Raw genomic sequence first — 12,013 nt, 5'->3', positions numbered from 1 at the left:
TATTGTGTTCTGTGTTTTTTTGTAAAGGGTCTCAAGCCAATTGGTTGGAAAACACCGGTTGAATCTTAACAACCTCTTCTTAGTACCAGTTTACCATGGTGTCAGGCTTTAACCTGAGTTAACATGAAGACCATGATATTGTTAATCATCACATTGTTTGTTTCTCTGCCTAATTACTCTGTCACTCGAGTCACAGAAATGCATTCTCAGGCTACATCCACACTACTCCGTTTCTATTTGAAAACGCATATGTTTTGCTACGTTTACACTGAGCTTCCACACTACGCCGGCGTTTTCCAGCACCAGGAGTTTGGAAACGCTTCCGAGGACGGGTACGTTTGAAAACTCCGGGTAGCGTATTCGTCTGGACGGACCTAGACGGATAAGTTTGGAAATGATGACGTAGACACCCGCGTTCCCTTCTTGATTGGTTATTAGCAGTCATGAAGTGTCTTTCCCTGATTCGTCACACCCCTATCATGTGACCGGAAAACTTAAATAACAACATTGATTATCGATCGACTACCAGGTTAATTCAACATAGACAACTGATTACAGACGTTGCTGACCTTGTTGTCTTTACGAGCAGCTGTTGTTCAGTTAAAGTCTGCATGGCTGTTATTGGAGCGATCAGTGAGCGGCGTGACCAGCGGCGTTATCGGACCTACGGAGCGGCCGTCTGAAGTCACGGTTAGAGAGAGAGAGAGACCCGCAGCGCTGTAACTAACGTTAAGTCTGACATTAAACTTCTAAAACTTTCCACGAACTGTATCTGTTTGAGTTTATAGAGGAAGATTTTAGAGAAGATCTTAAGTATCAAACACAACCTTTCATTATTAAAGACTACTTTATTACTTTGGTTGCTTAGTTACAAAAAATACGCCAATCTACTGTTTACATCGGCGCATGCCCAGTGTACGTGAAGAGTCGCGTGATATTCGTTTTCAGGCGTGTTAGTCTGGACGGAGATCATTTCGAAAATGATGGCTGAAACGCTTTCGTTTCCAAACGAAAACGGAGTAGTGTGGACATGGCCTCAGACAGCCATCAGAAATCCAGAAGCTGGATAGGGTGTTTACATGCCACAGGGTTCTTGTTTCTCTTTGAGAGAGCAGGATCACACATTTTGGTTTCTCAAAAGTAAGATAAGGATGTGCCTGGGTTTCTGTAACAAGGACATGTTTTCAGGATTTGGAAAAACCCCGTCCGGAAATGGCAGCTCCATTTCCTTTCCCTGTTAAATTAAACATCCGTCTACAAACTCGCACACAACTCTTGCAGTATATTAGTGTAGTAAAGTCTCATTTATCCGGTCATTTGCTCACTTCTTTCCAAACACATACATCTACTCTAAAACCTTATTATTTAGACCACTTCTACATAAACAGTCTCAGGCTTGCGCAGGCGTGCTACTTGTACTCGGGAGTCCAAAGTGTTTTAAATAGTAAGGTTTTAGCAAAGTTGCATGTGTTTGGGAAGTGCTGAGCTTCGATTCATCAAGAATTTTCTCAGTTTTTTGATCCTTCGTTCACCGTGGAGGCATGCAAGAAAAACAAGAATTCAGGGTGAGTAATTGATATGCAAATGCTCATGTTGGGAGAGAAGCATTCCTTTAAACAGCTTTTCATTAAAATGAAGCAAAACTTAAGTCTTTCAACTCCCTGCTGTGTTGTGCTTGGTGCTTCCTTGTGTTGGTGAGGTCAGGGCCTAGACGCCAAACATCAATGCAAATCTACATTCACATAATAATCCATTCCACGTGACTCGGCTAATTGAGATGATGCAAATGTTGAAGGAAAGCATTGAAAGACTGTTGAAACATTTAATTGTAACTTGGAAATCTTAAAAACAGTTCACTTTTCAATCACATCTAGCATGGTTTTAACCATATAGACATTTTTAACCAAAAAGTCACCCAATGGATGGCACATTGGTCTGATTACTGTCAGGAAGGTTGACATGTAAAATATGTAGCCTGCTGGTTATTTTTTTAATGAGACCCAAGGTCCTGTCTTCTGCTTGTATCTGCCGTAAGCACAAAACTTTACATACTTTGACTACTCAGGCTGAAGGGCTCAGTTTTGGAAAGAAAGGGTTGTAGATCCGGTTGGGACAGTTTGGAAGTTCAGGTCTAAGATATTCTCTACTTAATGAGTAAATTTGGTACATCAAACCTTTTCATTTCATTTTTGTGTAAATTATTAAATTTGCTAACTTGTTTGACTGATTATGTTCACGTTTGTATAGTTGTAAATACAGTAAGTTTGTTTGAAAGCCCCAAACTGCTTAAGTGAATATTCTTATTTGAAGAAATGCTAATGTCACTCACCCCATTGACAGGATAGGTCTTCCAGTCCAGCTCCCCTAGCACTGTCGTAGTGTCCAACAGAACCACTAGAGAGAGAGAGAGAGAGAGAGAGAGAGAGAGAGATAGAGAGAGAGAGAGAGAGCAGGGCAAAAGAAAGTCATGTAAGATGGACAAGTTGGAAGAACGACAGTATAAGCACAAAGAGTGACAGTAGAGAGCAGAGAGGGGAAGAGAGAGAGTGCGAGAGAGGTTGGACAGTGAATTTTAAAAAGAAGAGAACTGGAGGTGACAAAAAGGGAAGAGAGCAGATAATAGTTATCAAGCTGTCAATGAGGAGCTGACAGAGCTGTAAAGCCCTTATCAGATTCAACCACCTATGAAATAACAGCTCTTAGGAAAGTCCAGGACAACACCAACACTAACACAGATCCGCCCTCCATCTGGAAGTCTGGGTGATTAGTACTCTGCCTCTCAGAGGTCAGGAGTTTTCTGTGCTTCATGACATCAAAGATAAGTCAGAGATGAACAAAGGGGAAAGATAAAAGACAAATACAGCCAACCTTTATGAACCGTATTATATTCTTCAGAGAAATGAAGTTCCCCCTTGAGCCAATTGATATCATCCTGTCACGTGTTAAAACAGCCCGAGAATGCTCAATTTTGAATTCCAAAGCTTTTCTTGGTGGCACCTGCCCTGTGTCGCTGGTTGAGGTTAGACGTTAGGGTCGGGATGGCTCATTGTTCAGGGCACAGTACCTGAACAAATTGGGATTCCGGTACTTTGCGCGAGCATGAACACCTGGCTAATCGTAGCAGTTGAATGCTACGCAGGGTGTATCTTTCCAAGATAAGAAGGGCGTTTCATAATTATGCCCTTAAAAAAATGACGCCCATATTGGATGATTCCTCCCAATTTAGGTCTAGTTCCAATTATCAGTGCCAATGCTGGAAGTAGTGTAGCCTATATACAGCAAGGCAATACAGGACAGTGTGGAGGTGAATGGGCATGTGGCAAGTCTTTCATGCAGGAGACCAGAGGTTTTTTTCCATCACAGACCTTCATTTAGCATTTGCTGTTTTATTAATTGCAATTATGATCGTGCCCTGAACTAAATCACGTGTTTTAGTTGCCTGACTTTACGAGAGACAGGTGACAGCAGGGCTGACGAGCAACAAGTGAAACTCATGAGGGCGGGGCAAGACATTCACACAGGTAGGAAACAAACACAGGCAGGAAGTAAAACAGGACAAGACATACTGTATATTATAATAAGGGACGGTCACGCTCAACTTCAACCATACTTGCATTTTGGGTTAAGCGTGTGTTCACACCAGTCTGCCTTATGTCGACTTCAGACTGAAAAATATCAGCCTTGAATTTATCGCTCTAATAGCCAATCTGAATTTTAAAAACTATAATCTAATCTCAGCATCAGTGTTTGGTGGTGTGTGTTTTTTTTAGCATGTTAACAACTTTGTTTCTTCGCGTGCCACCGTGAGCACATTGTCCACATACAAGTGTGACAATCTAAAGCTGTCTGCACTCTGGTCACGGCTCAGGCATGAGAAGAGCCATTATCTGGCCCTCGCTAAACCCCCTGAGCCAATTTGATATGATGAATGTGCAATTTCCTTTGTCTCCACACAGACAGTTAATTACAATCTCTATCGATAAAGTGCGTCCCACTTCAGCGGTCGACACTACAGACCAAAGAGTCACATCTTCAGACGACCTGTCACTCCCGACTTTGCCAAATCTGGATTAATTCAATGGCGTTGCTACTGTTTTAAGAACAAGTCAGATAACCAGAGAAGATATATAGATAATTTGATGAGACTAAATGAACCCTTTCAGTATTTACAGAGACTTCATTTAGCCTTGATCCCCTGCTGGTAATTAAGGGCAGAATTATAATAAGATGGCCTCGCTTCTGTTTAAGAGGAGGACGTGGAGAGAGGGAGGGAGGGAGACAGACTGCGAGACAGACAAAGAAAGAGAGATATTGATTTCTGACAAAATTACAAAAACAATCTTTCATAATCATGAGCAATGTTCCATAGCATGTTTGACAGTGGCAAAATGTTCCCACCAACTCCATTCACTGTCTGTCTGTCTGTCCGTCCCTTTCATACACACAAATACACACACACCCAAACACACAGTAATATAGTCATAACATAATTAAATTCCTGAAACTGTATTTGGAGCCAGGAAATAATAGATGACCCAAGACCATAGTGCTGAATTTGATACACAGAATTTCTCACTCAAAGCGCGCACACACACACATACACACACGCCAATGAGTATTTATCAGGAGGACAAATCACATTACTCTTGTCTGGGTATTGTGTCTGGAAGCATAATAATCCGCAACCTTTCTATAGGACCATAGGAAGAGTCACATTTTAGAAAATAAGGTGGGCACAAACAATCCACATAGCAGTAACTCGCCCCAGTTTCTCTTCTGATATCTCGATATCTACACTTGCTGAGTGAGGTGTTCAGTACAAATGAATGCTAAAGATGAGCTGAGTGTATTCAGTTGCTACAAGCTCACTGAAAACAACCCCGGTCCCAACGTGGTAACTCTCCTGTAGGTGGTTAAGATTTGCTGAGCTATTAATCTTAATAACAGAGCTTGCATAGGCCTAGTTTTGAACCAAAACTGAACAAAAACGTTTGTACCAGAAACAGACTAAACATACGTAGCACCTGACACTGAACAGAAACAAAGTCACTGTTAACGTCACAACAACTCCAGTGTCCCTAGAAAACCACAACTTGACGCTTTTAAGATTTATTTTTGTGTAGAGATTAAACAAACAAGATATGATATGATTATTAGTGAGCTTTAGAGGGGCTGGTGGGCGGATGTTTTACCTACTGAGAGAACCATCTGTTTACCCCTTCTTCCAGTTTTTATGCTAAGATAAGATAGCCATCTCCTGGCTGCAGCTTCATATTTACCATATGACATACATTTTCTCAGTTAACTCTCAGTATAAAAAACAAATAAGTGTATTTCCTTAAGTGTCAAACTATTCCTTTAAGCAAGGGTTTCATCCTCTATTAAAGAGACATGATAAAGTTTGGTCTATTATTTTTACCTTCACATTTTTTTGACTTATAATTCCCACCACTCTTAGTGAATACAACAAATCTTGTTGTGCAGTGGCACTACATGTGTGATTTCTCAATTTTAAAAAAGCCTCACCTACCAACCGTACATTCAGATCTCTTCATTACACAGCCTTTATTGTTGTTTTCTGAAAATTGCTGCGTGTGTCTGTGGTTGACATCTGACTAAAGCTGGGAAAAGTTTCCTATACATCTTCCCTGCAAGTGGCTCATGTAGACTCAAGAACTAGGCAATAAGTTAGAATCCTAAATTATTGAAGTATTTGGCTGAGGATATTCAAGAAGACAAGCACTTGGCTGAGCTCCCTCAGAGACAGACATTTCTATAAGGGCCCTCGTCTTTTTTCAGTTTCCAGGATGTGGTTTCAGAAAGCCATTGGGAGAGCAAGAATCATTATTTTCTATATGAGATGGTAATAAAAGTCGACAGCAGCATCTAATTCAGATGATGCTGCATGCATCCTTGTATTTAAAGAGGAAGACCTCAATGCTACTGATTGTCGGGATGAATTGTTACAGTGATGCCAGACCTCTCCTTTTTAAAATACATACTAGATAACAAAGAAATGTTTACGTGTTTAGTCAATAAGTGATTAGCTGGTTAACAAAAATGGCAGTTTGGGTAATGGATTCATATGTGAGCCATTTATCGAGAGAAAATACCAAGTATTTGCTGGTTACAGCCTCTCAGATGTGAGGATTTGCTTGTGAACTGAATACCTATCAGACAAACTCCTCCCCCAAACAGCAGGTGTCCAATCATAGCTCGCCAACTGTAACTAGGAGTTTACACTCCAATCGACGGGATAGCCCTTTGCCGGACACAGTGGTTGGTCATTACTGTATATTGACAGCAAAAAGCAATATGACCAATAAATACCTTGTTATATAAAAACAACATCTCATCTCTGTCACTTTCTCACAGTCTGAGGGGACATACACAAACGATTCACATTCATTAGAAAACTCACACCCACACACACACACACACACACACACACACACACACACATATATATATACGTTGGATTTCACTATGTTTTAAACTCCTCATGTTGCCGTTTTTTCAAGTTCCCCCTGTGTGTATCTCCTCCCCTTCAAGCCTGTCACCACCACAAGCAGACAGGCATCCTGTGGGGAAAACTGAGCCCACAAACACACACACACTCACACCAAACACACACAGACACAAGACGCAGAAAAATTAAGTGAAGGAGACTTTGACATTTGGCTAGCGAATGGGCTCCAGTTGTCTTTGAAAATGTGTATCCTAAACATTAAACATTCAGGAAGGAATATTAAACTGACCTCTGCAAATGTGCAAAGTGGAAGATGTCAAGAACAGATTACGTTATGGAAACGATTCACCCATGAGTGCGGCTGAGGGGAGATGAAATGATTATGTCCTGTGTTTCTCATATACATACAACTGCACACACTGCCCATGTGACGGGAATCTTTTCTGAAGTGGGAAATCATGTATTTCTGTAAATTTAATGACAACCACTTGCCCAACATAGGTGCATAACATAATAAAGTAAGTACAACACAAGTGTCTGTGAGGGCCAAAATCTGTTATATTTTCATCCGAGAATGCATGAACCCATAGAAGACAGAGTGACAGAAATAGGCAACTCATAAGCATCAGTATAGCTGGCAGAGTATGCCAGAGGCTGACATTTACAGTCTGTGGTGCCTATAGCAATGTTTCTGCGCATTCAGACTTTGCAGGTGAAGTATAATGTCAGAGCCTCATCCATAATTTGGCTGATTTAGCTCAGAGTCTGTAACAGCTAACAGAACCTATAGGTATGATTTTCGTTTTTGCATTTTGATGCTGTAAATGTGTATCTCAGTGTGTGTTCATTGGAATTCAAAGCAATTGATTGAATTTTTAAGATGAGGTTCGATTAGGTTGAAAACTTACTGAAACATGAGTTCCACTGACATGTTTAGACTTTTAATGGGTTTTAAATGGGGGTTTTTTTGTATAAAATACAGCAAAGTTAATATATTTTCAGATGGAATGGCTTGAAAAAGTTGCAAGAACATCGATATGTTCAGTCTTTTAAAGATTTGTGTTGTATGACATACGGTATCAATGATTGGATTTAGATTAGCTCTAGAACCAAGACTGCCATTTTGGTTAAGGTAACACATTTGGAGGCTGTAAAATGTATAAATGTGTTGGGTTTTTTTACACATTCAAAATAAGATTGATATATTTTGAGAGAAAAGTAACAACCACATGACAATCACTGGCAACAATGTGTGTTGTAATCTATATATTATCAATGAGTAGTAGAGATAGATCAACTGAGCTCCTGCTAAAAACAAGCAACTGACATATTTTAGTTCATGTCGAGGCTGTACATCTTTAGATGTGCATTATTTGTAAAATCCAGAGGCAAATGAATCTATTTTGAGACAGAGTAACTGTACAGTATTAATACTGCCATGTTAAGTCTTTCAGAGATGTGTGTTGTAACACAGTATCAGTGATCGAGACAACGGTTAAATTCACTGAAACCAAGACTGACATCTTTTGGTTAAGCCAACATTTTGAAGCTCTGCATGAATAAATGTGTTTTTGATACATTCAGAGCCAGACTGATATATTTTAAAAGACATTATCATTACTGCCATGTCCAGTCCTTCAAAGCGGTGTTGTGTAAGCTATCCGTGGTTAGGGCAGATAAGTCTACTGAAACCAAGGCTGGCATATTGGTTCAGCTCAGCAAGGGGAATTTAGATTTGTAAGCTGTACATGCATGTTTCAATGCGTTTTCTGTTGTTGTTGTTGTCTGACATCTAAAGCTAAAACCAAGAGACTTACTCAGTTTGGTTCAACCAACAAATTGACATTGGAGGGATATAGCAAAACACCTGAAGAAAAACACATTAGTCAGTCAGGTGTCATTTTATTATCTATTGTACAAAATAGAATCACCTGTGAAAAGATTACACCACTACTCTGCATGGCACCAAAGACCAGTGAAGGTACATTTTAAATATGCTTAGCGTGTTGAAAGTATTTAACAAGTGAAACAAATGTTCTGGTTGCAGACAGTTTTAAGAAAACACTGCAAAATATCAAGTTACTTTGTTTTTTTTTGCGGGTGGACGTGCGTGTGTGTGGAAGAGCAGAGGATCAGTTCTGTTTAGGCAAAAAAAAAATGCTTTGAAATGGTTAAAATCTTTAAAATTGGTGCATCCACGCTTGCTCCAAGTCTGTGGTTCGACGCTCTTTGTACTCACCTTGGTTTGTGGTACCCGGGTCCGACAGGATACTTTTAAGCAAGAACAAAAACACAAAGTATTTCCCACCGGAGCACATCGTTGACTCAGACACAAGTGCGCTCTGAACTAAAACGCTGCACAGACTCCTAAATAGATCCCCAAAATGAAGAGGTAAGGAGGTTTCATGTAAGAGGCAACTGAAATCTCCCCGCGGTATCCAGACTCGGAAGGTGACTCTCGGATCCACACGAGTTCTTACTTAATTATTTTTCAGCCATCCCGAACCCCTCCATGTGGACGCGAGCGACCAGACGACAAAAACAACCCGCCATACCGTACGAAAAACCCGCCGGCTTGAGCTGTTGCAAGTTAATCAAATAAATGGAGGAGTATTTGTCTGGAAACACGGACAGATCGGCAGGTGAAGACTATCCAAAAAGTGTCCAAAAGCAAACTTCCTGGATGTGCGTTTGTGGCAAAGTCAGCCTGTTTGTCTTTAATGCCTTTAATTTAATGTTGTTATCCCAAAACGAGAGAGAGAGACGGGGGAGAGAAAAGGGGAAAATCCCGCCGCACTTTCAGCCAGTGCATCCCTCACTGTGTCTCTGTATCACTGCGTGCATCTCTCTCTCTCTCTCTCTCTCTCTCTCTCTCTCTCTCTCTCTCTCTCTCTCTCTCTCTCTCCGTCTTTTAGAGGACGGATGCTCTTGCGCAAGCCAATTTTGTATACTTCAAGTCCATGCGTGCAAATCTAACTTGGTCTTTGTGGTATTTCTCACTTGACACCATGTAAAACGCACCTCCATCAGACGGACTGTGTGGGCTTCTCTGTTATTGATTCAGGGGGAGACGCTGAGGAGATGGGAGGAAATATGAAGCCATTATTGAAGTCGGTGTATCCCATCTGTGCCATGATGTAGGTTACCTGCATTGGACTATGTTGTAGGAATAGTAATGTGTCTGGGCCAGTTTCTATTTATGGTGGCAGGGGAGGAAGGCGAGCAGACAAATAGAGTATAAGTTGATATGGGACCTGGTGGGGTGAAGGCACACACACACACACACACACATTCATTCATTTACATGTTCCTGTAAGTCACTTCATCGTTGTTAGTGAAAATTTAATGCAATAATCTGCTGCCCATTCATGTAGCGAAACGTAATGTTCCTCATTCTCGCCAACATAAATTAGTGCAGCACAACAGTGGTTCATTAATATTATGCAGTTTCTGAAGACTGTCATATTACTTTTATATTGCTGGGGGGTTTTTTTTGCAGGAATTTATTGCACAAAGTGATGAAAAATACACAGGATTCTCAATTTAATCCTTTAAAGTGCTTACATCACGTATTATAGTTGATACTTCTCGACAGTGCACCTGCTCATTATGACGAACCTTGAGATAGTAATTGAGCTTTGGTGAAAGCACGTCGTGAAGATTTTCATCCTTGCTTCAGCCTGTCCTGACTAATGGCCTGTGAGCTTTAATCTGTAACACAATAGTGAAGATGATTGTTAATAGTCCCCAGGGAGAAGGTATAATGACCCTTTTGCTTTCAGAATCACAGCTCTACTGTTAATGTGATGCTCGGACTGATGGGTTAAATCAGTCACTCTTTAACTGTTTGAGTGATAGCTGTGGCCTCATATTGACAATGGAATTGCAGCATTTAGGTAGGGCAAACAATTCAACAATGTTAAGCATGAGGTTGCTGACAACAAATGCTGTCTCCTGTATGTTGTTTATGGGCTTGAACCGGAAATAAATGGTGTTGCAGATAATGTACACAGCGAATGTGGATGTCTGGGTTGCTTGCCCTGTGCAGACACCAAGTGAGTCACCAAGATGATTACTAAACCTAACTTTGTTTCCTTTTTGGGCTGCAACAGTTTTAACGGTAATGCCATAGTGAACCATTTAGAGCCCAAACTAACATGTCTACCAAGTTGGTGCTGGCCTTCAGAAATGGACTAAGTAGACAAATGCCAGGGTGCTCGCTGTTTTTCGGGGGCCGCCCATGTGAAAAGCTTTGACTTGATAAATTACGGACATAGTCTCCGTGACGTCACCCATATGTTTCTAAAAAGCCATCAGTGGGTGGCTCTGGCCTCACCATCTTGGCAGTGATGACTAGGCCTAACTCCAGGCTAATCCAAAATGGGCAAAGAAGTGGATTGTTGGTGTAGCTGAGGTGGGTGCAGGGTGACGCAGCAGGATATTAGCTATAGAGACCAAAATTATTTTTGTACCAGGCTGTAAACATGCTTATTTATTCTGTATAGTTGGGAATTTTAGCATTGGGGTCAGTAGAGTTGGACTGGCTTTCGGAGCCAGCTTCAAGTAGCCATTTTAACTTCCGAGTTGGCTTCATTTCTCAGCAACGGAGGTTGCCACTTGCCTTCAACCCAGGTTGTGAACAATTCAGTCATTTTTGAGTAGATGGCTAATGTTAACTTACAGGGATGCTTAGAAGAAAATGAATAAACTAATAAAATCGTTTATGACCAGCTTAACTGAACTCATTAGCATCAACAGTGTAACACTGAATTAAAATAGCATTAAGGGTGAAACGCTGAATTAAAATAGCATTAAGAACAGTGTAATAGAACTGCATCACAGTCTAGCTTGTTAACAAGTCTTATACACATTTATAGTTAATTTCAATTGCATGAACTCACACATGAATGAAAACAATAAACAGAGAGAACACCTTAAAAGAGGACTTGACTGCAGCTTCTGGCTGGTATTCTCAATCTTTGATGACCAGTGACAACAAACAAAAGAACAAAATTTGAAACACAATGTTCTGAACTTCTGGAAAGTTCTATGACATCCAGGATAAGCACACCTAAAATAAGCTTTGTGGGTTCGCATGTGCCTCACATGTGTTGACATATCAGTGCAAGTCTTTGCAGAGAGCTAATACAACAATAGCATACAGTTTAAATCAACAGATTAGCCTATGTGATGAGCTGATTACGTTAGGTGAAGAAATGAAGCTAAGACAATGGACCACAATGGACTAACATTCAACACTAAAATGAGTTTGATCTGGTGTTAATGTTGCTCCTGGGATAAAACGCACATAACGTTACTGTTAGCGTTAACTCAACTGTTCATCGTCTTGAACACACGTCTGTGATTTCTGGTCCGCTCTCCCTTTTGATAATCGTCCTTCAGTCGGTTCAATAAGAGCACAAGTAAACACAAGTTAGGTTACTAACGTTACATCTTAACACTGTAAATGGTGATTAACTTTATTTATGTTACCTTAACTAACTATGCTGTTAGCTCGCTAACCTTTCTAAAGCTACTTGAGCT

At 40.6% G+C, this 12,013-nt stretch overlaps 1 protein-coding gene across 4 annotated transcripts in view; it reads right to left on the bottom strand.

Annotated features, from left to right (window-relative positions):
• The window catches only part of epha6 (eph receptor A6), a 51,212-nt gene extending 42,269 nt beyond the window's left edge, over window positions 1-8,943 (bottom strand). For 3 of the 4 annotated variants that reach the window (XM_068730124.1, XM_068730125.1, XM_068730126.1), the window contains exons 1-2: window positions 8,709-8,869; window positions 2,330-2,394 (exon numbers count right to left, since the gene is read on the bottom strand). In XM_068730124.1, the coding sequence (XP_068586225.1) occupies window positions 2,330-2,394; window positions 8,709-8,787 (144 nt within the window). In that variant the 5' untranslated portion in view covers window positions 8,788-8,869. Of the gene's footprint in view, window positions 1-2,329; window positions 2,395-8,708 lie in introns of all 4 variants that reach the window. The other variant, XM_068730127.1, reaches the window with a different exon arrangement.
• Window positions 8,944-12,013: the final 3,070 nt, after the last annotated feature.

The sequence above is a fragment of the Cebidichthys violaceus genome, unplaced genomic scaffold (assembly GCF_023349555.1).
Source record: "Cebidichthys violaceus isolate CVI_PGR_0920_01 unplaced genomic scaffold, fCebVio1.0.p SCAF_5, whole genome shotgun sequence".
Lineage (NCBI taxonomy): Eukaryota > Metazoa > Chordata > Actinopteri > Perciformes > Stichaeidae > Cebidichthys > Cebidichthys violaceus.
The sequence above is the reverse complement of the archived record's forward strand: the minus strand, read 5'-3'. Positions and strand labels throughout refer to the sequence as shown.